This window comes from Hyperolius riggenbachi, chromosome 1, assembly GCF_040937935.1.
Source record: "Hyperolius riggenbachi isolate aHypRig1 chromosome 1, aHypRig1.pri, whole genome shotgun sequence".
In the NCBI taxonomy this organism is placed as follows: Eukaryota; Metazoa; Chordata; class Amphibia; order Anura; family Hyperoliidae; genus Hyperolius; species Hyperolius riggenbachi.
In genome coordinates, this window is record NC_090646.1 from 568,803,782 (window position 1) to 568,830,313 (window position 26,532).

Here is a 26,532-nt window from a genome sequence, read left to right on the forward strand (position 1 = left end):
TTACCATTTTAAAGAGACTCTGAAGTGTCCCAAATTACCTCTTTTTATTTCAGAGTCCTCTTGAGCAGTAATAGCAAAGATGATTTGACGCATCCCCGCGGCCGTACGAGGTCTTTATCCGCACAAATCCTGGGGCAAAATTCTACGACTTTCAAAGTCGCAGATTTTGCTGCCTGGGGAGGCAGAGCTTTGTGCTGTAGCTCTGCCTCCAGTCCATTCAATCACCGCTGATCGCCGCCTCTCCCCCGCCCCTCTCAGTGAAAGAAGAATGAGAGGGCAGAGGAGAGGTGGCTATTGGCAGTGATTGAATGGACTGGAGGCAGAGCTGCAGCACAAAGCTCTGCCTCCTCCATGAAGTACCGGAGGATTTTGCTCCGGTGATTTTGGGAGGGCTAAGGACCTCATACGGCCGCGGGGATGCAGCAAATCATCTTTGCTATTACTGCTCAAGAGGATTCTGAAATAAAAATAGGTAATTTGGGACACTTCAGACTCTCTTTAAAGAGAATCTGTATTGTTAAAATCGCACAAAAGTAAACATACCAGTGCGTTAGGGGACATCTCCTATTACCCTCTGACACAATTTCGCCGCTCCTCGCCGCATTAAAAGTGGTTAAAAACAGTTTTAAAAAGTTTGTTTATAAACAAACAAAATGGCCACCAAAACAGGAAGTAGATTGATGTACAGTATGTCCACACATAGAAAATACATCCATACACAAGCAGGCTGTATACAGCCTTCCTCTTGAATCTCAAGAGATCATTTGTGTGTTTCTTTCCCCCTGCAGCTATCTTCCACTGAAGTGTCAGGTTGTTTCTTCCTGCAGAGTGCAGACAGCTCTGCCTGTATGTAATTCCTCAGTATGTGAAAGCCCAGCCAGCTCAGAGGAGGATTTATCCAGCTTGTAAAAGAGAAGAGAGAAGAGAGAAGCTGCTCTAATCTAAATAAAACACAGGCAGTATGCATAGAGGGACCTGGAAGGGGGAGTTCATAGCAGAACCACAACACTGAAGAACTTGGCAGCCTTCTAGACACAGGCCTGACAAGTCTGACAAGAGAGAGATAAGTTGATTTATTACAGAGATGGTGATAGTAGAACGTGCTGCAGTAAGCCAGAACACATTAGAATAGCTTTTGGAACTTGTAGGATGATAAAAAAACAGGATGCAATTTTTGTTACGGAGTCTCTTTAAGTATGATCCATTTACCACCACTCCTTGCCTTCTGTCCCTTAGCTATCCACGTATATATTTTTTCTCCTAATCCCTGTATTCTTAGCTTCTGGCTAGAATTTCAGGGATGTGTAAGCACAAGAGAGGATTTTTGGGCTTTGGGAGATCTTATTAGTATTAGATGTAGCAAGACTTTAAAATAGTACTTAAACAATCTATTTAAAATTTGGGTTATTTTTGTTGCTGCTTCATCAGTCAGATCATTCAACTCTGATGGCAGGCCCTGACACAGACTAGGACTTTTTTTTAGCACAATGAGTCAGCAAGCATAAACTCAAAGTCACTGTGCTGACAGTGCTCACCAGTCTTCATGTAAAAAAATCAGAGGAAGCCAGACCCAATAAACATCTGAGGTATGCATGGGTTGTTGTAAATGGTATAGATTACCTTTTCTCTGAATATTTAAAGTGTACCCGAGGTGACATGTGACATGATGAGATGTGCAAAACATCAATAACTAGGCTGTTTTACTTGTTTTATTTTTCTGCCAGAAATAGTTAATTTTTTGGCATGAAGTGACAGCTTCTGCCTTGTCGGTACCTTGTCGGGAATATAGTAACCCTCACTGATAAACTAATTACAGCCATAAAAGTTTTCCTGGCATAATACAACTTCTGAAAGCAGAGGGAAATAAAAAAAGGTCAACAGTTCTTGAATTTTCACTCAGGAACACTTAAAGAGAACCAGAGATCACAGAAAAAATATGTTATACATACCTGGGGCTTCCTCCAACCCCATCAGCCTAGATCGCTCACACGCCGCCTTTCTCCACTGCCTCTGTCCTCCGGTACCGGGTCCCATCCCGCAAACGCAGTGCACTCCCTTCGTACTGTGCAGGCGCATGCGTACGGAGCCGGAAGGAGCCCCTGTGCATGCGGAAGACTGGTCGCGTCCAGCGGAAGTGATGGGACCCGGTACCGGCGATAGAGGCAGCTGAGGACGGCGGCATGGGAGCGATCCAGGCTTATGGGGCTGGAGGAAGCCCCAGGTATTTATAAAATCTTTTTTCATTTTTTAGAGATCGTTCGTCTCTGGTTCCCTTTAACCTCCCTAGCATTCTGGACGAGCTAGGCTCGTCCAGAGACGCCGAAGGTCAACCGCTCAGGCCCAAATTGAATACCCGCCACGATACAGGGCCCCCTAGCCGAGCCCCCGTGCGCTGCCTGGCCAATCAGTGCCAGGCAGCGCTGAGGGGTGGATCGGGTCTTTCTGTGACGTCACGACGTCGATGACGTCACGACGTTCATCGCCATGGCGACGGGGGAAGCCCTCAAGGAAATCCTGTTCAGAACGGGATTTCTGGACGGGCCATTGCGCCGGCGGCGATCAGAGGGCAGGGAGGGATACCGCAGGGAGGGGGGAATCGTGTAGCTAGCTCTAGGCTAGCTACATGGAAAAAAAAATGTGCAAAAAACGTTCCCGGGAATCAGAACGCCAGGCAGGTCGGCCACTGAGAAAAAACAACAAAACATTCATTCTACTTTGTAAATGGTTAAATATAAAATAAAACCATAGGATACCTAATAAAAAGTCATTTTTAGGAGTAGGAGGATAAATAAAATTGTTAATATCATTATTTTCTTTTCACTTCAGGTTCACTTTAACAACACATCCCTGGCACTGTGTAGGCTAAAAATATTGAGAATAAATGACGTTTTTGCATTTTAACATTACTTTACCTGTTTAAAAGTGTACAAACTTACCAGGCTGCCGCTGTGCTCCTTTCACTAATGTGACATTAAATAATTCAACAAACAGAGACTCTGATCTCTCAGGTTCGTTATCATCCAAAATTGGGAGGAGAATGTTGATTTCACTGACATTTGTAGTGAAAAGGACACTTCCAGAGATCGGCCAGTAGTCTTTCCCCTGAGTAGCTCTTGCAGTACTTGAAGAAATAAATGAGATTTTCTCAGAGTCCGGAAGTGTTTGATAATTAACCATGACCGTTCCCATCAGGCCATTTAACCGCTTGATTGTCAGAGAAACATTCTGATATTTTTCCTCAACTCTTATAGGCCGGTTCAACTCGGAAAACACAAAAAGACCATAGGGATCATCGTTAGCAAACAGAGTCAGGGAAGCATTGGTAAAATCGCCCAGCCGTCCATTGGAAACATTGGTGATTATAATGGAAAACACTTTATCCAGCTCTGGAGCATTATCCGGGGAGACTAGAACAGTAAAATTTCCTCTTTTCTGTCCAATTTCAAATGTCACATTGCCGGAGGTAAAAGCCAAATCTCCAAAAGGATCAGATTCTATTTTCCAAAAAACAGACACCACAGATAAGTCACCACGATAGCGCATAACCTAGAAAACAGAAATCACAATTTGCTAAGTAACTGTCATGCATAAACTGGAAATAACAGAACAAATGTGATTTTGCACGCTCTAAAACTGTAGTGACTGAACCTAAAGTGTAAATAATGCATTTTCCCTGTCTTTTCTTCTTCACATATTCCTCCTTATGCCTACTACTAGTCTTCCTACATTTTGGTTCCGGTTAAGAACAATAAACTACTTTTTCTGTGGTTGTGTTTTTATTTTTTTAACTCTTTGAGAAAATGGGTAAAGGGTACTTCAGTACCTCTATATCCATTTCTTCTGGGCGGGCGGGCATCTGGGGGTCACCTTATTAAAAGGGACACCAAGATGCCACCATGAACTCCCCAGGGCCTACACCACAGCGTGGGGGTACTTACCTCCACCCTCATTCTGGGCAGCGGAGGTGTGGATGAGCCCCTTGTCCATGGTACGGACAAGGGCTCTGGGGCAGAAGGGGAAGCTATGTTGTCCCTCTCTTCCAGAGTCCCCCCGTTATCATGGACTATGCGGTCTGTGCTCCGAATTCTGGCTATACCAGCCTGCATGGGTGACAAGGGGGTTATAGTGGCTTCGAAGTGGGAACCTCATGTCATCTTTTTTTTTTTACTTTTACTTTTATTGTGCCAAACAATAGGTATATTTGGCAGGGATCCTTATACAGAAGTATTGTGGCTGTACAGCAATCTCAGGCCAAAGCATTGCCACCCTGGCAGAAAATTCACTGCTCTTCTGCTTGATATATGTACATTTTCACTACAGATACATTATCTGTCATTTAACTGCATTTAATAAACATTTTGTTTACAATAATAACATTAAAGCGGATCCGAGATGAAAAACTAACTATAACAAGTAACTTGTCTATAAATCTTATCTAAAGTTTAGATAGTTTACACAGCAAATCTATCTGCAAACAGCTTTAATAGAATATGGTTATTTCTTCCTGTGATACAATGACAGTAGCCATGTTGTTTGTAAACATTACATAGAAGCAGGCTTATCTGCACCATCAGCACTCAGACTGAAAAAAACCTAATCCCTCCTCCTCCTCCCCTCTGCCTCTGAAATCTCTGGCTAGTAATACCTCCCCCTTCTTCTGCCCAGACTGAGCTCCCATGAGCCCTTGCTACTGCCAAGGCTCTCTGAAAAACTGTGGGTGGGGCTTTTTTAGTTTATAGGGAATTAGAGTATTAAAACAAAAACAAAAAGTATTTGGCTTGAGGAATGCCTTATAAACAATAGGAAAGGAACACAATTATGCAATGAGTAAACGTTCATCTCGGATCCACTTTAAAATCAAAAAGTCTTCTCAAAAACGACATTATTTTTTTGCCCTTGCTCACAAAATGTAATGTAATACACAAAAAAAGATTTTGAAGAATTTGTAGAATGGTACTCTCAAGGCATTTCCACTCATCCCTACTCAAGATGAATCCCCTTGTACCCATTGTAGTACTCAGCATTAAGTACAAACACTAGCAGCGTGGAATGTTCAGCTAGTGGGCACACAGATACCATGGCCATATAAAAAACACAAATATATGGCATTCTGCATGCAGACAAATTGCGTAGGAAATGTATAGCCTAATGTACTAAGGAGGATAGATTAAAATAAAATGAAAGTAAAAATACCTGAAACATTACGGCAGTGTATCCAACGTCAGGTTCAGTTGCATTCATAAACAGAGAATCACGGCTAAATTCAAAAACTCCATGAGCGTCATCCGAGGCTTCAATGATCACATTTATGTAGTAAGCTATGCCCAAGCTGGCTGTGTAATAAACCAATAAAACATCATTAGAATATGAAACTGGTAGGGCATAGAAACCTATATTACTGCTGAGCTAAGAGAGAGTGCTCAGGGATCGTCATCTTATATCATTACTATTATAAGGCAAGTGGAAGAGGAAGAATTGATTTCTGATTCATTTCTGTAAGCTCCACCTGCCTTTACTTACTACTACAATCTAATATAGCTACCATCTGTAAATACACATAGGCCCATATGCAATTAACTTTTTCTCCTGATTTTTTTTTTCGTAAGGAGATATTGTCAATCCTTGTCAATAAAATGCATTTTGAATCACCAGCAAGCAAGAAAATATTCAAAATTATTTTTCACCTGCATTTGCTACTTTTTCCACTGCAAAGTGCTAAACAGTTACTTAAAGAGAAGAATAAAAATTATTTCCCTATCTGATTACCTTTTCTCCTGAGTTTTCTCACCTTTGATGTTTTCACACCTTTGCCCCTATGCAATTAACTTTTTCTCCTGAGTTACAGTATCTCCTAAGGCCTCTTGCACACTGCAAGCAATTCCGATTCAGATTCCGCTTTTTAATCAGTTTTTTCATCCGATTCAGATTCAGATTTGTAGTTTGCTCCCTGCACACTGCAAATCTGAATCAGATGTAAAAACTGATTAAAAAACGGAATCTGAATCGGAATTGCTTGCAGTGTGCAAGAGGCCTAAGAGATCATTTTTATCTTCTCTTTAAACTACATTTTTAGCTTGAAAAAGTACCCACAAGTTGTAGAAAAAGTACTATCAAATGTATTCTTAGTATTTTCTTGTTAGCTGGTGGCTTCAAAGGCATTTTATGACAAGACTCCACATGCAATTATTTTTTTCTCCTACGTTATCTCCTTGGAGATAATTTTCATATTCTCTTTAGTATAACTTAAGCTTTTTACAATTGGAAAAAGAAATCAAAATACGGTTAAATAATGTACTATCAAAATAATTTAGAGTATTTTCTTGCTTGCTGGTGATTTAAAAGGCACTTTATGACAAGGGGAAAATTCGGGAGAAAAAGTTAATTGCATATGGGCCCTTATCAATTAAAAACCTTTAAAGCTGTCAGCATGCAAGTAAATGCTCAAAATACTTTGATATTATTACTTTGTCTACTTATTAGTACTTTTTCCATTTGTTAACAAGATGGGAGAAAACTCAGAAGTGTGAACTTCTTTAACAGTGGTTCATCTTCTCCACGATGAGAGCCACCAATCCCCAACCTATATAGCCCCCCAACAGCAAAAGCTACATGGACTCTAAGGACAATTAATTCATGTTTTAATATATTTAGTTATATTGAGTACATGAACAGTTACAAATATCTGCATGCAGAAGATTTTTCCATGGAGCTGTCTTTGCCTGAGGTCTCATTCCTGAATTCTGTTTTGCAATGAATAAGAGCTCCTTGGAAAGTTCTTCCTTTATCTTATAGTACCCTGTCGCTAGTCCGCTTGGTTCAAACTAGTGACAGGTGTAACTTCATAAGCTTTTTTTCACATCACATGTGTTTTGCTTTTGTGTGCTTCACACATTTGTGCAAGCAGCATTTCATGGTTTAGAAGCGTGCAATTTTCTGTGGAGGTTTCTTTAATTGAGTCCATTACACATCTGAAATTTCTGTACAACATGCACATGCACAATTATGTGTTAAAGGAAAAGTACAGTGGGTTGCTTCATTTGGTTATATTTACATGTTTACAGACTGTTTTATATTATTTGTATTGACAGATGTTTTATATTATTTTGTATTTATTTGTAACATTGCAATTCAGGGTGCAGCCATGTTATTCACTTTGCCAATAATTTAGCGAGCATACAAATCTAGATGCAAGCGTGGGTCAGTATTTGCCCACTGAACCACACCGCAAGTTTGCCTATCACAGTGCAGCTTCCCAAAACCTAGCTTGCACTTTTCTGCCCTTACCACTACCCTGTGTGCCCATCCATTCACATTGCAAGTGGGACGGGCTGACGTCACTGCAAAGTAAGAATAGGGAGCTGGATGGGCAGTGTGTATGAGGGCAGCCCTCTGTTTGTCTGTACCCCTTTGGGAGCCATAATAAATGAAGGTCTTGTTGTGTGGCTGGAGGGGGCGAACACTTGACCAAGCATTCTGGGACACAGTTTTGCGAACCCGCATATCCTGACGGATAAGTTGGTTCAAAAAATGCTGTCGCTAAGGGGATAGTACATAGAGTTAAAGATAGTGTAAGGATTAGAGGAAGAGTCAGAAATAGCATATACCAAGATTACATCCTCTAGTAGCACTAGTGTGTTTGAATGTTCCTTGAGCACAGTCCAAGAGAAGATAGAGCTCCAAGCACTCATGACAAGGCTTTATGTCATACATGTCCAGGTCCTTAAAGAGGAACTTTAACCAAGGATTGAACTTCTTTCTAATCAGTAGCTGATACCTTTTTTCCCATGAGAAATCTTGACCTTTTCTCAAATAGATCATAGTGATACATTTCTGAATGTAAACCAGGAAAAAGGTTTCCTGTGGGCAAACACTTTTATAGTGGGCAAACACTGACTAAATAATCTATAAATTAATATTTTAAAGACTAAGCAGTTTTATTAATTACCTTATTTTACTATAGTTCCTCTTTAAAAAAAGACTCCTTCATTTTGAAGGAGCACAAAAAGTATGTGAAAAATATTTGGTGTGAAGCAATGAAATAAAACCTTGTTATAAACTTGATGATGAGTGTAGAATATCTATCTTCTCTTGTACAACATCAAAAATGTGTTTTATGTGACCTTGCATCCTGCTTTGTGAAAGGTTTTGAGTCTACTGCTCTGATCTTTCCTGAAATTATTCTTCTTTAAAATTATAAATGTGATAAATAAAATTATAAATACGATACATAACCTAGAAACAAAAGAGCCAGATCAGCTATGGGGTACTTGTATATCTAATCTGGGAGTGTTTTCAGAGTAACTAAAGTTCCATATATACGCTAGACAGCAGTCATCAGAAACGAGTAATAAACAATGGGTCAGCCAATAATCATCTAAAAAAGGTGTCCCAATGATGGTAAAAGACAGTGATTATCATTCATGTTGGTCCGAATCCATCCTGGTGAATAAGTTTGGTGTTAATCGTTCACACTGCAAATGATCGATCCATTCAAAACACTCATTTGCACTTCTAGGTCCTCATTTTTGCACTTCCAGTAACAATCCAAACAGGAGACCATTGATGTGCCATTGCTGAATTCAAATATGTGCCGACATTGTTCGTTCATCGCTAACAGTCAGGCATCGCTCATTTTCTGACCCTGTGGTCTAGTGTGTGTATGGAGTTTTACAGCTGTCATCTTTCAGATCAGAGATTTCCAATCACTGATCTGGATGGTTACCAGGCTAACAGAGGAAAGAGGGAGAATGAAAGCTAGTAAGGGAGGAGAAAGCCTCTCACTATATGTAATGTGTCTCAGAAGGGGCTGCCAGAAAACACAGAAGTCCAGTGTCCAGATACATATGAGCTTCCCTGCTCTGCTTAATAGCACTGTACTCGCTTTAAGTAATTAGTTATGTTAAATGTCATTCAAAAACCTGTGAGCTTTAGGTTTGAAGGACTTAGGTGAGGTTTTTCGACTAAAAGTTTTGACCAAGATGTCAGTCAAGACACAACAGCAAGATGTAAGTGACACCCCTTATAATGTTGTATCTTCCAACTTGCAAAGGCAGGAAGTGCTGCTTTTTTGTTTTGTTTTAGTAAGAAAAAATATTTAAACATTTTTTCCTCAAAATGTTGTAGCAGTTCCACATTAAGGTTAAGATCACTACATATTGCTTCAGCTATTGCTTGTAAAGGTCCTATATTTTACAAGGTTAGCAGGGCCAAAGCTACCAAAGAGGCAATTTCCCCAGGTTCCCAGAGCCTGTAGGGGCCACAAAGGTGTCTCCCCCTAACTTAACGGTTGCTCCCCGGGGCCTCTGCAGAGTCGTTAGCAGAAAAGCGTCTCACCTTTGTTGGCGAGTGCACTCCTCTTTCAGATTCTGCCTCTGTGCGCTCCAGTCTTCATCCACTGCTGGCTGAACTTTCTCTGTGACCCATGGCATGATTATTATATAATAACATGCGCCTGGTCATGGAGGAGAGGTGCCCCTGCGAGGATCAAGTAGGGGAGTGTATAGAATTGGGTAATGGGGGTAAATTTGGCTGCAACAAAAGGCCCCTAATGCCGTTTTTTTGGTCGGAGGTGGGTTAATTTTAAGCATTTTTGTTAGAACTGTCCCTAAAGGTTAGGGTTAGAACTAGCTATCACAAAGGTATCCCTGTGTAATGGTTAGTGGCAGGAGGAGGGGAAGAAAGTAAAGAAACCGGCAGAGGTTCAGGATACTGAATGTTGAAGAATTAGAGTCTGAACAGAGGCTGCGGGAGGAACAAGTTTCTCCTCCTGTGAGCAATGCACAGGCAAGACGGCTCCAGATTATAATTCTGAAGATATAGAGCCTTAAATTGAATCATTGGAACATCACCTGTTGCCTGCAGTTATGCTAAATATGAAATATTTAGGCTGGGTGCACACATAACATAACGTGAAATGCTGCATTTTATGTCAAGTTTTATGTTAATGTTGTGTGCGTTTTTGCTGTGTCTTTGCTGTGTTTTATGTGTGTGCGCGCGCGCATTTTTTTTTTTACCGCAGATGCATTTTTCAAGCGTTTTGTATGCGTTTTTCATATTTACATTTATGCAAATCACTAGGAAGACAACAGGAAGCGGAAATACATAAAAACATATATTTTGGGGGGAAAAAAACTCATATAAAAACGTCTGGAAAACGCATGAAAAACGCATACCATTGTGTTTAGATTGACTTTCATCATGTGCGTTTTTGACGCATCTGTGAATATTATGCAACAAAACCTACGTTTTCAAAAACGCACGCATACAAAACGCATATGCATTTTTTATTTACGTTTTTTTCCTGCAGCCCATAGACTTCCATTAACGGCAAAAAATGCAGCATTTTTCGTAACGCTAGCGCTTCTGCCATGTGTGCACCCAGCCTTAAATATAATACTTCATACTGACCTAATAAAAAATGCAATCTAACTGATAGTAACTTTCCCTTTAAAACATTTACTGTGCAGCCTATGTTCCTTCACAATAGCAGAGGAGTGTTAGGAAAGTGCTTACCCCTCTGGTGTACAGCGGGAAGAAAGAGCTCCATGTCACCATCCCCGCTAGCAAAGCCATCATCCCTAAAGAGTTCAGCCACTTCAGGAAGAGACGTACAGAACACACATATACATGGATAGACACATAAGAAACACAGGAGACAGGTAGCACATTTTACAGTAAGCTGAGCAGAAAAAAAGCATACATTTAAACAAGAAAGGAATGACATATATAAGAACAATCAACTTTCAAATGAAACGGCAGGGAATATTATTCCCCACTGCACTGAAAGTTATACTTTACATCAACCGTAATAATAAAGTCAGGAATATACGGTAAATATCTGAACAAGCTTTATTGTATCCTTTGTTTCTTATTGTGAGCTTAAAGCCCCTGTTCATGGACCTTTTTTGTTTTTAAGATTCAAAATGAATTAAACCATATGGAATGATATATAATACTTGGAGCATTGGTTAATTGTTGCTGATCTCACTCCTCACTTCTTCACCCTACACTTTGTCAGAACTTAGCACCCTGTAACAGTCAGGGTAGCATGGCAAATGAGTGACTGCTCTCCCCCCCTGAAGCCATTGCCTCCCCACTGAGGGATTGCAGGAGGTGTGGCTTAGGTTGGAAAGGAGTTGCCCTTCCCTCCCTGTTATTCACATCTCTGCAGGCAGGTAGGTTCTGACTGAGAAAGGGGAGGGATAAACGTGAGCAGCAGCCAGAGGACCTCAATGAGATCAGCAGCAATGAACCATGTATTTACACTTTTGACACAATTTTTATGTCTGGAAAATCTAAAATACATTACTCATAATTGCATTCACAAACAAATCTGTCTGCTCTTGGGCTTTAAAGTGGACCCAAACCAAACATTTTGTTAATTCAAAATATTTAGTTGCACCACTCTGACACATACAAAGATAAATAAACACTCCTTCAAGCCTATGAGCATTTCAGTGCATGCTTTTCACCCTTCTCTTTTCATAACTAGGGTTATACAGGTGGCAGCCATTACCAATTTCTCCATTGCCAGACACTACCTACTCCACCAGTTTGCCGGATTCTGTCCAAGCAATATGAAAAGATGGAAGAGAGGGGTTCCTCCAATAAACGTAAAATATTTTATATTTGTCATCATGCAGCTGAGAAAAGGCTGCTATTTATTATTATAATTTAGAAAATAGATTTTATTTGTGAAATTATATATTATATAATGTATTTTTAATTTGGGTCAATTTTAAAGGGAAAATTCACTATTGCTGGAAAACATTTAATTATGTCCCTAACAGGGACTGTGATATGGGTTGTCCAAGTCTGTTGCCAGCCAATGGATTAGTCCATGCGTTGAAAACAAGTTCCTACTCTAGGCAGCTCCTACAGTCCGTACTCCACAAAGCGAGTGCAGATTCCAGGCTTGCAAAGAAAATCACTGTTAGCTTCAATAAGTTTGGAAATTCATATGACTGCTAACTAAAATATTTACGTGTACCTTAAAGTGAGAAAAAAAGCTGATATTTACTTACCCGGGGCTTCTTTCAGCCCACTGCAGTTTAACAGGTCCCTTGCTGTCCTTTCAGGCGTGCACAGCCAGGACAGCACATGGGGTGACAGTGACACAGTGCTGCGGACTGGGGGACAGCGAGGGACCTGATAGACTTGGGGGGGGGGGCTAATGCAAGCCCCAGGTAAGTAAAGATCCGCTTTTTTCTCTCGCTTGCTTTAGAATGCATTAAGACACATTTAAAAGAAACATTAGGTTACAAAAAGTCTTCCAGAGCATAGATATGTGTTTATAGTAGTTTAAGTGGAGTTTCACTTTATCTTACAAAACCGAATTTGAGCTCTAAAAAAACAAAAAAACCCTAGAGTCTGCTTTCCTTCGGAGTGAAACTCCTGCTTCCATTTTATGTGCACATAAATGTCAAAAAGCAAAGAGCTGCAACTCTTCTTTTTGCAGTTATTCTAAAACTGTCACCTGTACCAAACACTTATAATATAACAACTAGACTCCTATTTCATTAACATTATACTGTTCATTAAAGATGTTCACAAAGAGAAGACCTGCCGGTCGGGTTAAAGTGGACCTGAACTCTTGCACAGGACAGAATAAAAACAAAGAAACATGCACATAGTATGTACAGTATTTAGACAGTTTAGCCTATCTAACTCCCCCTCAACTGCGACTAATCACAACTGTAATTTAACCCCTTAGCTGTATCAGCTTCCTGCCATGGCAGAGAGCTAATTGGTAAACACAGGATATTAGCAATATGTCTGCTTCCATAAAAGCAGGAAGTAGGCATACTGCAGATGTATTGCAGAATTAGTATCAGCTGTAATAAAGAAATGTTTTTCTTTAAAGTTTATTATGCTGTTGCGTATATTCCAGAGAGGAAGTTCAGGTCTGCTCTACCAGAGACGATGGACACCTGACAGATGACAATGTATGGCTACACTAATCAGACACACTGATTGGCGCCTATAAATATAATCATCTATAAATATGGGATCAACAGAAACACCTCCACCAGTTGCTGTGCAGAGGACTGAAAACCACAGGGGCAGTACATTTATAAAATATATTGCTATATTAGATGAAAATCATTTTAAATCTGTAATGTAGCTCTCAAAATACAATATAACTGCAACATACTGATGTGCCATCCTGGAGGAGTACCTGTGCAACCTCTGTAGGGTTCAGATATCCCCTCATCCTACCAGTAGTCACACTGACTGTAGGCAAGTACGAAACTAATGAAAAAATAACAGAAAGGACGAGCAGGGAAAAATGTCAGTGGCCTCCACCTTTTAAGGTGACAAAAAAGTCTAAAATAAACTTGTCATGTACCATGTTCTCCAAAAACCTTATAAAGACTTTACCAGTGTTTCTTGTCTAAGACACCATCCCAGCCCCATGTGTGCCGACTTCCCTGCCCTTACAGACAAGTGCCATGGCACTCTCTGTATCAGAGACAGAGTGTGCCATGGAATATATCCACAGCATATATCTGTAAGGGGGCGGGGCTAAGCACCGGAAGACGGCACACATGTGGCTCGGAGGGTGAGTTAGACTTAAAAAAAACACTGGTTAAGTGATTATAACTTTTTAGAATAACACAATGTCATGTTTCTTTTTAAGCCCCATCTACATGATACGATTTTTTGTATGATTCTATTTACGATCCGATTAAATCCGACATGTCCGATCAGGATTCGATTAAATTCAATTCGATTATCCATTGTAAAACAATGGCAAATCGAATTGAATGGAATCAAATTCCGATCGGACATGTCGGATTTAATCGGATCGTAAATAGAATCGTACAAAGAATCGTATCGTGTAGATGGGGCTTTAGACTTAAAAGTCTCTTCAAGCATTCCTATTTTGGTGGGCGTCTCATTGTTGCGCCTACAGTACTTTATTTGTTAATTTCATTAACAACAAAGCAGCCAAAACTAATTAGCAACTCCATCTGTTAATTAACTGGCCAGTGCAATTTACCAGTTTACTTTTTTATGACACACCTACCTCCTCCATATGCTTTCTGCAACTCAACTTTAAAAGATTTAGCCAGTTCAGGTACAGAATCATCAGTGATGTTAACATAAATGTACTTAAATCGTTCACCAGGTTGGAATTGCAAAGAATCAGCTGTTTCCTTGAATTAAAACAAACAAAAAAATATATCAGTAATCAACAGTGACTTCAGACTATAACCCAGTATTTTCCCTTTGTATTACATTCCCATCTCATCACCTGATAGTCCTCCGGGGATAATGCTGTCACTGGAACTGTACTGTACTCAACCCTAACTGCACCCAAGAGACCTTGTGCTCGGACCACCAGCAACTTCACTTGGCCTATTTCTTCATTCACTCTAATAGTGGGCACGGATTTTGCTGGAATAGTCATACGGTCGCCTGTTTTTGGTGGGGGGTCCACAGAGAACTGAAGTAGCCCTGTGAAAACACACAGAAACATAATTTTTCACCCTAGACTTTTCTGGGTTTTCTCAAGTGCTCATATAAAACATCTAAAGCCTTTTACACTTCCACGACTTGCATAACAGAGTTCAGAATAAACAGGATGCGAAATGTACATTTCACAGCGCAGCAAGGAAAAATAGGGGTGAGATATTTCCAACAGTAAAATATAGCGTCTATGGGGGCACCCATTTCTCGGGCCGAGAATCACAGCACAGTCTTCCTCCCTACGATGATGTAATGGGAGCACAAAGCGCAGTTACTAAGTTGTTAAAGGTGGTGAGTTCAGTGAGAAACTGCAGTGTGTCCCCTTTACCTCTCTACACGTTGCACCCAAGCCTGGTGACTGCCTTACCTCTGTCTTGGCCCGACATTGAAAGCAAAAGGACTTTACACTACACTTTCATACTCTTCCATAATACCATACAAGATAACTGTAATTCTAAAGTTTTTTCTTTGAATAGATTTTTTATGGGCTTTCCACTCAAGAGGGCTGCTAGTATCAATTTACATCATGAGATCAGCAGCTCTTTTGCATCCGGTTATACAATCATAATTTTAAGAAATGATTTTGGCTTTAGAAAGGAAAAAACACTAAACTACATCTGAGCACTCTGAGTACTGAACTATGCATTGTTATTTTAAGATCTACTAGATAACACTAGTAGTATACATTGAAATGTGTTGTTGTGAGTTCACCAGTTATGTAAGAATACAGAGTCTCTCGGCTGTTATTCTTGTATACATTCATGTAAATGTTATCTTACCATAGGGGTGATCACTTGCATTGACTGTAATATCTTCAGAATCTTTTGTTGGATCTATACTGGCTCCGCTGGTTGGTGTAGATCCAACTTTTCCATCCGCAGACACAGCATGTGTGAGAATTACACGGAAGTGTTCTGTGAGTTCGGGAATGTCATCATCTAGAACATGCAGATTTAAAACCTACACCAAACAAGATTCAAATACGTAGTACATATATGTATATAATGCACTAGACCAGAAGCAGTATTTTATTTTACTCCATATATCTCATTTCTGCTTAGTTATAAGGGAGGGGTCTTCAATCAATCAACTGGTAAGTGTGCTGCAATGGAGATCAGTTAATAAAATGACATGTGTGCTGTAATGGAGGATGTTTTTACTAAAGGAGAACCACAGATGGATTGGGCACTGGAGAGAACATTTTGTAATTTCAACTTTTTTTTTTTTAAATTGTCCTAAAGTTATCAGTTTGAAGAGAAGATTCAAAACTCCTTTAATTATCTAATAACAAAATATAAGGCCTTTGCCGTATTCTATTCTGAGTGATGTTCTGAGTGATAGACTATGCCAACACTGTGAGCAGAAGACCCTGGAAGATGAGAATCACTTCCTGCTGCACTGCCCCAAATATACTGCAACCAGGGAAACCTTCTTTAAGAAATTGATGGAAATATTTCCAGACTTTCCACCACTTGAGAATGAGAGAAAACTATTCTACTAGGATAAGTGGATCCCACAGAGACAATCGCTGCACACTATGTCACAGCATGCCACAGACTGAGAGGAGCATAAATGAACTGTAAACCTATAAATGTCCACGGACTTTACTTCTTTTGTGGAATAACTGGTGTCCAGCTATTGCTGGCCTCTGAAGTACAGTGCTTTTAGTGAAATTCCCCCTGCACTGCTAGAGCATAACATTATGATCTATGGCGGTGCCCAAATGAGGTGAGACGTGACATGGTCTGGGCCTGAATAAGAACTGACACCCACTACCAGCCTTTTCTAAAAAGCTCTTGCTAATGCAATGCTATGGGGGATTTTTATAAAATCACATCGCTCAATTGGGATCACACCCATAGTATTCTATTAGCAAGAGCTTTTCAGATCACAAAGTGTTCTGAAAAGCGCTCCTAGTGGGTTCCAGGCCTATCCTCAGTTTCTGATTTTTTTTTTCTGTACATGACTGACCTTTTAATAGGTAAACATTTGAGTTCCTTAGTGCTTCATTTATAGGGGTTAGCTGTATAAATAATAATTCGAACATTTGTATAGCGCCTTTGTCTTAGTGGACTCAACGTACTTGCGAGGCAGCCACTAGTGTGCACTTAGTAGGCAGTGGCAGGGTTAGGGAGTCTTGCCCAAGTACTCTTTAACGAACAGGACTGGCTTACCAAATAGGAAGAGCTGAGATTTGAACCCAGGTCTCCTATGTCAGAAGCAGTGCCCTTAAGCATTACTCTAACCAAGAAGATGCAAAAGACTGATATGCAAAATTCAGCCCCGATTTGATCCTTTGTAGACACTCTCAGTTACCATTACCTTTTAATTCTTCCGTCTGACTTGTGTGGGGAAAGACAGCAACAAACAGGTGAACTATGGAATTACCGTACATTTGTTAAAAGCTTTAAAACGTATGCAGTTTGCATTTAGATGACATTTTGTCCAACAAACGAACAATTACACTTTAAGAACTTGTTGCACATTTAGTAAAAAATCTGTTATCAGATGACTTGTTACACATACTGTTCCTTAGTTGTTTTACAATAAAGCATAATCTATTGCTTACATATCGAAAATATGTAATATAGGAATATATAGGAAGGTCCAAAAGACAAAGCAGAACTCTACATGTCACTAGCCAGTAATGTACTTCAATGGTTCTATTGATATTTATGTTCCGTTATAAGCAGATTAAGGCTCCTTTTGCATTAACAAATGCAATCACATGCGCAATCCACTACCCGCGATTGTGCCGCTATCTATCAGTATGAGCACAAATACATGGAAGCCTGACAAAACCGGAAGCCAGCGAAACTGCGGCAGGAAGACGCTCTCTTTCATGGGCCGCCACATAGCAACATAGCACGGAGGTACTAGCTGAACTATTTACCATCTGCCATCCGTTCGGTGGCTTGTGGGCTAGGCATACCACCTCGCCGGTCCCAGCATCCTCCGTGCCCTCAGCTGGAGCATCCACACAAGGTGGGTGAACTGCACCACGCTCCATTGCAATTGACTGTCCTTGATACAGCGACCTCGTGAGTATATCTGGCTGGACACTTCTGAGACTATTTGCAACGAGGATTGTTGAGATACCGTGATACTATCTACCATCTGCTTATTATGCACTTGAGCATGGCTGAATGTATATGCTGGATATGATATACAGGGAGATCCTGTCTGCCACCTGTTATCTGGAAGGTGCTTTGCTGGAACTAAGTTGGCAATCTGGCTTATGCTTGCTGAGAACTCTCATTGCTGCTGTTTGTTTGGGGGCTTATGCTGCTGCAAACGCTGGATATAAGCTTATGCTGATTGGCTGCTTCTCATCCCTTCACCTGCTGCTGGAGCCTTTCCTTGCTTTTTGAAGTACTAGGTACTAAGGATGACTGAACATTGGAAATAATCATTAAAAACTACCTGTCCAATTAAGGATAGTACCAGCTCCTTTACCAACATAACGTATGTCTGTGTGGTGCACCGATGTGTGGCTTGTGATCTGCATGTGTGACGGGGTGGCCTACTGGCCATCCCATGTGCTTTTAGTCTGTAGCTTTTTACTTTGCAGTATTAATAAAGTAACATTTTGTAATTTTCCCATCAAGCTATGGTTGTTTCTCTTTTTTTGATTATGACACGTATGTCAGTCTAGTTGAACCATTTCAACAATTAGGTAAAAAGCACTTGGAATTTGCGCAGGCCAGCGAGTGCGATTTGGGGAAAACCAAATTGCATAAGTGGAAAAACAGCACTGCAATTTACATGTTAATAATGGTGCTGTTGTGATTGGTAAAACAGGTGCAATCCAATATTTTGGATTGGATTGTGCCCAGTGGAAAAGAGCCCTCAGCCTGAGCTATCTAATTTGTACCTGCTACAAGGTACACATGAACGGGAACAAATATAAATAATATTTACAAAAACATTATTAACCACAAGTGATCCGTCATCTCTGATGTCCATTAGTATGATATAGTCATGACTCATGATCTCACCTTTGATGTATGTGCTGGGAGAAATGTAATATTTCCACTGCTGCTACTGAAGTCAGCCACGGAGGCATTAGTGATACCGAAGTCCGTCTGAACAATTGTGAAGAACAGATAGACAGTGTCCAGTGCTCCTCTGGTGCGTTCCACAACACAAGATATGGTGGAACCCTCCTCTGATGACTAGAAATGAAAAGTTCAGAGGTCATCTCACATTACTGTTACACTATCAGGGAGAGCATGTTCATTCCAACAGCAGTGAAAGCACAGCTGAAGAAAGAGCGATATGGAGGCTGCCTTATTTATTTCCTTTTGAACAATGCACATTGCCCGGCTGTCCTGCTGATACACTACCTATAATACTTTTAGTCATAGAACCTGAGCGCATGCAGATATTTGACTTAAATTTTACTAAATTTGCTGCACGCCAAGCAATTTGCATTGTTTAAAAGGAAATAAATATGGCAGCCTTCATATCCCTCTCATTTCAGGTATCCATTTAAAAGTAATACTGAAGTGAGTGTAAGCAAAAAAAAAAAGTCAACCTGTGGAGAGGGAAGGCTATGGATCTCTTTCCAGCGCTGTCACCCCCGTTGGAAGTTATTCAACTAACTGTTCAAATACGCCTTCAAGGATCCTCAGAAAGCATCAAGCACTAAGTGCTTCCAAAGATGGGCAGCTACGTACTGCACATGCCCAAGTGTGCATTATCCCCGAGTGCTTCTAAAGTCTTACAAGGGATCCCGGAGGCAGCAAATTGGAATGAGGGACAGCGCTGGAGAGATGACATTGTAAGAGCACCGGAAAGGTTCTATGAGATCCAGAGGCTTACCTCTCCATTTGTGAGTATCTGACTCTTGTTTTTCTAAGTCACTTCAGTATTGCTTTAAGGAAAGATATGACTCAAACTTCTGAGACAGATTAAAAATGAACAAAATGGGCCATCTTTGGCCTGGTTGCATGCTTCTGATATTAACCATATAAAGCAGAAGGCGTTTATTTGCTATAAACCTGTCTGTTCCTGCGTCTTTCCATAATTCATGTTTTTTTTTCTTCTGTTTGAGAGCTGGAGAAACTCAGAAACATGAAGTACTATAATTACATAAAATATTCCTCTATGAAGTGATCTTCAGCCCACCACATTCTCAGTTTTATGGCTTCACGGTTTGTCAGGGAGATCACCAGTTTTAGTTATGAACGAAACAGGTAAAAAGCTGGCACATCTAAAGAAATATCTTTATTGGTTCCATGTAAAAGCATAGGGCCCTATGCTTAGTGGTCCTATGCTTTTACATGGAGCCAATAGATATTTCTTTGGATGTGCCAGCTCTTTACCTGTTTTGAAAATTGCATGAGGGTGTCATCCCTCTTTTCTAGCTAGAGCACTCCCTCCATGGGTTTGATCCTTTAGTGTGTGCTAGACACACTAAAGTCAGTGGTCAAGCATCCCTCACAGTTCTGGAATCCGTTCTTTTTGCACACTTCCCTACTCAGCACTAATTATACTGCCCACTTATGAAATTGCACAGTGCTTTCCAATTTTATTAAAAATGGTTCTTAATCATTTCAATGTTATAAAGCTGTCTGATGTCTATATTTATGATGACCTCAATTTTTCAATGAAGTCATAGATACATGCCCTATCACAATTTGTGGCCTCACATTGTCTAGCAGATGTTGGCACCCTAATTATGACTGCTTGGTCCTCTGATGAAGTAGGTTATTGACCACAAAAAAAATTGAACAATTTCTGAAGGTACATATTCAATACATGTTATAAGGAACTTGGTCAAGATGGCTGCTTGGGCCCGTCTCAGTCGAGAAATAAAGTGTGTATACAAGTGTCCTCCAAGCTGATTTAAACATTTCCAATCAGTGTTTAAGCATGCCAAATCTTTAAAGGACAAGGACTCTGAGGCACAGGAAGCAGCTTCATCGTGTGCCGTGCTGTCCTCCCCTCCTCATAGCAACAGTATACATCTGTACAGCATACATAATAACATATTTGTACAGCATCTATTGTCCACAGTGTCACTTGCAAGACAGCTCAATCCTGATGAGCAACACAAAAAGTTTGTGAGTACAAAGTCACAAGATGTCTTGTTACTAACCACCAAGCAGTCTACCTATCTATTGGAGACCCATCTTCCGGAGTCTGCAATTTGACTACTTACAAGCTAATGGTTTCTTTTGATATTTGCGTAGCACAGGGAGTCACAAGATTTACACATTAAAGGGCCCTTGGGGTTTGAGGTCCAGATAAAGATTTATTTCATCCTACCTGAGGAATGCATGATCCCGTGAAGCCAAACAAGCCATTGGCATTATCACTTTTTTGGATTGTAATGGTTGCTGTTGTATTGTTCTCTGGAATTCTGGCTCCTCCATACACAGACACCAGTTTCAGTATGTAGAGTTCCTCCCCCTCTTCCTCAGCATCATCCCGTGCATATACAACAAAGGACTTGTGTATTTCTCCCTGTCTGTACTCCAGGTAGCCAGACACGGGGTGGAGGTCACTTTTCGCTGGGGTGGCATGTAGTTCACTGATCTCTGCACGAGATAATCTCTGTTCATAGAGACGGACATCCTGCAGTAATCCAGTATATCTGCTGCTTCCATTTACTCCCGCACCAACTCGTAAAGTCCCTGGACCTGGGGGAGACAACAAATATTCATATAATAGCAAAGAGGACTATCTCCCATGGCCTTTTCATAGCAAGCCTTTTATATCTTAAGCAGCAATTTTTTTCTAGATTTTAAATTGGGTCCTGGGCACCACTTAGCTACCATGCTACCTGCTTGTTGATTTGAAACTGATGTTATGTGTGGTCAGCCTAGACTCAAACAGTGCTTGCCAGCGTTCTTCTTTAATGTCCAATTCTAAGCACAAATATTTTCCAAATTCTCTATAGGCATTTGGTGGAAGCACCTGTTTTAGCTTTTGTAGAATGACCTTAACTTACTGAGATCAAACGAATTACTTTTAAAGGTCCCAGTCACAAGCCACTTTACCAGTCACACCTGGGAGCGAAGCACACTAAGTCTGAGTAGTCTGTGCCTGTGCAGTGTCATGTAGCCACTCATGCACAGCTCTTGCTCAGCATGCATGAGGGCACCCATTGGCGCTTGCACGGTGCTGCCGCACTTCTACATGGAAGGGATGAAGAAGGTCCCTGATGGCAGAGGAGGGGTTGTGGAGGACCTTTTAAAGATAATTTACAAAAGCAACCAGTATGAGACGATTTCTTCGTAATTAAAATACTTGATATTGTTTTGCCATAAGAAGATTAAAAAAACCTAACCATTTATAAAAAAAAACATGCCATAAGTGCCACTTATCTGGAATTCAACAAACCAGCAGTCTCAACCAACCAGCACAAACTTGCCACCAATACTCACAGTGCTGAAGGCCAACTTCTTAGGCTTAAAGAGAAACTCCAACCAAGAATTGAACTTTATCCCAATCAGTAGCTCATACCCCCTTTTACATGACAATTCTATTGCATTTCACAAACAGACCATCAGGGGGCGCCGTATGACTGATTTTGTGATGAAACCCCTCCCACAAGAAACTCTGGTACTGCGGTACTCTGGGCAAACTGCCACAATGTAACAATGTTCACAGACAGGAAATAGCTGTTATTAGCTGTCTGTAACAGCCAAAACAGCTAGGAGCAGCTACATCACCTGCCTACAGTAAAAATGTCACCATGTAATAAATGTCAGAATGTAAATCTGGGAGAGGAAAGATTTTACAATGAGCAAACACTGACTAAATCATTTATACATAATTATTGTAAAAATGAAGCACTTTTTTTATTACATTATTTTCACTGGAGTTCCTCTTTAAAGATTGGGTTCCACTGCTCTTCCAAGATTAATATACTTTCAATTACTGTATTTTTATATTTAATATAGAGTTCATGATATGTATATAGAGTGGGGTATAGAGTTGTATTAGTTAAGCCTAATTTTAACAGAGTCTCAAGCAACCAGAAAGCACACTTATCCAGCATCAGCCGATCCCCTACGGTGCCGGATAACTGAGACTCTACTGTAAAATTAATTTCTATACCTTCAGTCTGAGGTAAGACTGTTTCAATATTCACTCAGAATCGATTGCATAAAACCTTTGGGGCCCCTCCTCCCAAAATGTGTACAGTTGCCCCCTCCCCCAAAGGTGTCCCTTGTGATAATTATTCAGCGAGCTCTTTGTTTTCTGGAGTGTGACCAAACCCCTCCCAGAGAAGATTCCCTGTCTGCCTGGAGACTGTATTCTCCACTTGCCTGACACTGTGGTCAGCAACCCAGTTTTGCAAGTAGTATTTGTCTCATTTGTTATCCCCTTGCCTGAAAATACTACACTATTTGATGCTCCTGAGTGTTCCCTGTCCCTTTTCATTCCTCCCAGTCCCTGAGGTTCATCACTCAAATTTCATCCATCGGATACCCTTCAATTTACTTTACAAAACTTGTTAGACATAATTCATATACAGCAAGTTCTCATTTATCCGGCACAGGTGAGGATTTCCTGCTGTGTGCTCTTGCCGGTTGCAGAAGAAGTCAAGCAACCGGCATTAAAATTAAAACTACCCCCCCTCCCCCGAATGACAGGCTGACTTGTGCGCAGCAGCGCCGATCACTTCCCGTTCCTCTGGGTGGCGGTCTGCTTCAGTCTCGTAGCTCCCAGCGGCATTCTGTCCTCTTCCGTACATGGCTCCGATGCGGATCAGGTGACACGCCAGGGAGTAGTACAAGGATGCTGGGAGTTACAGGAGTGAAGAAGATCGGCACACGAATAATCCATAATGTAGCTTCTGCTGCGCACAGCTCTGCAAATGTTGGAAGGAGCGCCCCCATTCTCTCCCGCCACGCATGCCGCTTGGTTGAGACTGCCGCATGCCTGAGTTCTGGTTTACCGGGACTTTACTGTAAAACAATTTATATTCAATGCATATAAAAACTGTGCCACAATTAGGGTTTCAATGGCAAATCCAGCCTGGGAAATGCAGAACAAATAATAAATGTTAATATACAGGCACTTAGTATATGCTGGACGAGGCAAACCAGCTGCAGTAGACTGATGAATGAATTTCAGCCCGAACAGGTGCCCTCTGGGTGCTTCCCCTGCACCCTCCCTACACTGGCAGTAATGTACACAATCTGTACCCTGTGTCACTGTGTCCACATCATGCAAATAGGAGAGCTCTCACAAAGGAAATTAAGCCAAACCACAGAAAGAACAAGTCAGGACTTTTCAAGCAAGCCGCTAGGGTGTAACAGATACAGAAGACTTGCAATGTAAAACACACTTACACACGACTGTATGTTAGAGTCACATGGGATTCTTTGGTTTAAGCTTAAAATATATATTGCTCTAAGAAATTCAGCCTCATGAGTTCAGAGGCCAGTAAAGGCCGCTGTGTAACGCATCCAAGACATTTATGAAATATTAATTGGCTTCTGCTCAGGTGTATCACAGTGCATCATGCATAATGTACTCCAGGTCACTGGGATCAGTCATCCAAGGGTCTCCAACACAGTCACAGATTTTCACAACATTTTTATAGAAAATCATAATTTTAGATGTTGGGAATATATATATATATATATATATATATATATATATATATATATATATATATATATATATATATACAGGATCTTCTCAAAAAGTTAGCATATTGTGATAAAGTTCATTATTTTCTGTAATGTATTGATAAACTTTAGACTTTCATACATTTTAGATTCATTACACACAACTGAAGTAGTTCAAAGCCTTTTATTGTTTTAATATTGATGATTTTGGCATACAGCTCATGAAAACCCAAAATTCCTATCTCAAAAAATGAGCATATCATGAAAAGGTTCTCTAAACGAGCTATTAACCTAATCATCTGAATCAACTTATTAACTCTAAGCACCTGCAAAAGATTCCTGAGGCTTTTAAAAACTCCCAGCCTGGTTCATTACTCAAAACCGCAATCATGGGTAAGACTGCCGACCTGACTGCTGTCCAGAAGGCCATCATTGACACCCTCAAGCAAGAGGGTAAGGCACAGAAAGAAATTTCTGAACGAATAGGCTGTTTCCAGAGTGCTGTATCAAGGCACCTCAATGGGAAGTCTGTGGGAAGGAAAAAGTAAGGCAGAAAACGCTGCACAACGAGAAGAGGTGACCGGACCCTGAGGAAGATTGTAGAGATGGATCGATTCCAGACCTTGGGGGACCTGTGGAAGCAGTGGACTGAGTCTGGAGTAGAAACATCCAGAGCCACCGTGTACAGGCATGTACAGGAAATGGGCTACAGGTGCCGCATTCCCCAGGTAAAGCCACTTTTGAACCAGAAACAGTGGCAGAAGCGCCTGACCTACAGAGAAGCAGCACTAGACTGTTGCTCAGTGGTCCAATGTACTTTTTTTTCGGATGAAAGCAACATTTGCACGTCATTCGGAAATCAAGGTGTCAGAGTCTGGAGGAAGACTGGGGAGAGGGAAATGCCAAAATGCCTGAAGTCCAGTGTCAAGTACAGCACTTCTGCCGCTGTTTCTGGTTCAAAAGTGGCTTTACCTGGGGAATGCGGCACCTGTAGCCCATTTCCTGTACATGCCTGTACACGGTGGCTCTGGATGTTTCTACTCCAGACTCAGTCCACTGCTTCCACAGGTCCCCCAAGGTCTGGAATCGATCCATCTCTACAATCTTCCTCAGGGTCCGGTCACCTCTTCTCGTTGTGCAGCGTTTTCTGCCACACTTTTTCCTTCCCACAGACTTCCCATTGAGGTGCCTTGATACAGCACTCTGGGAACAGCCTATTCGTTCAGAAATGTCTTTCTGTGTCTTACCCTCTTGCTTGAGGGTGTCAATGATGGCCTTCTGGACAGCAGTCAGGTCGGCAGTCTTACCCATGATTGCAGTTTTGAGTAATGAACCAAGCTGGGAGTTTTTAAAAGCCTCAGGAATCTTTTGCAGGTGTTTAGAGTTAATTAGTTGATTCAGATGATTAGGTTAATAGCTCATTTAGCGAACCTTTTCATGATATGCTCATTTTTTGAGATAGGAATTTTGGGTTTTCATGAGCTGTATGCCACAATCATCAATATTAAAACAATAAAAGGCTTTGAACTACTTCAGTTGTGTGTAATGAATCTAAAATATATGAAAGTCTAAAGTTTATCAGTACATTACAGAAAATAATGAACTTTATCACAATATGCTAATTTTTTTAAGAAAATCCTGTATATATACAGTATATATATATATATATATATATATATATATATATATATATATATATATATATATATATATATATATATTGTTTTCACCCCATTCCTTTTGTAAGCTCGTAAGGGCAGGGCTCTCACCCTTTTGTGTCATGGAATGTTATTTTAATTGCTTGCACTCTGTTAGACATTTAGGGCTCGTTTCCACTGTTGCGGCGCGGAATCGCCTGGATTCCACCGCGGACGAAATCGCATGCGGATGCGTTTCCGCATGCTGTTTTCCCCCGCGATTTCGCATGGCTAAGAAGCAGGCGAATTTAACCATGTCACTGCCTGTGTAAATTTCCATAACATTACATGCGAAATCGCACGCGAAATCGCGGGGAAAACTGCATGACAAAGCCGCATGCGAATTCCCTATTAAAAGCATTGCGGGCGATTCGCCCGCATTCCAGCCGCACGCGAAATCTGACAGCCCGTGCAGATTTCCCCCGCACACCAAAACGCACCCGCACGACGCACAAGTGGAAACAATCCCATCCACTTGTATTGCCTATGCGAATCCGCATGCAGTGCCCGCATGCTGATTCGCTATAGTGGAAACGAGCCCTTATAGTCATCATGTTAAATTTGCTATTGTAATCACCTGTTCTGAATTTTATACCAGTGTTCATATTTGATGTATATCATTGTCTGTATCATTATGTAACCCTTGTTTGTTTTCTTACATTGTACAGCACCACAGAATATTTTGGCGCTTTATAAATTAATAAATAAATAAATAATAATAATTATATATATACAGTGGTTGCAAAAGTATTCAGCACCCTTGAAGTTTT

The 26,532-nt window shown here is 40.8% G+C and overlaps 1 protein-coding gene across 1 annotated transcript in view; it reads right to left on the reverse strand.

Annotated features, from left to right (window-relative positions):
- ADGRV1 (adhesion G protein-coupled receptor V1) overlaps positions 1–26,532 on the reverse strand; it is a 629,361-nt gene that overhangs the window by 453,790 nt on the left and 149,039 nt on the right. The window contains exons 22-29 of the mRNA XM_068247792.1: positions 20,746–21,119; positions 18,471–18,647; positions 15,252–15,432; positions 14,258–14,460; positions 14,030–14,159; positions 10,513–10,593; positions 5,194–5,333; positions 2,937–3,546 (exon numbers count right to left, since the gene is read on the reverse strand). Of these exons, the coding sequence (XP_068103893.1) occupies positions 2,937–3,546; positions 5,194–5,333; positions 10,513–10,593; positions 14,030–14,159; positions 14,258–14,460; positions 15,252–15,432; positions 18,471–18,647; positions 20,746–21,119 (1,896 nt within the window). The remainder of the gene's footprint in view (positions 1–2,936; positions 3,547–5,193; positions 5,334–10,512; positions 10,594–14,029; positions 14,160–14,257; positions 14,461–15,251; positions 15,433–18,470; positions 18,648–20,745; positions 21,120–26,532) is intronic.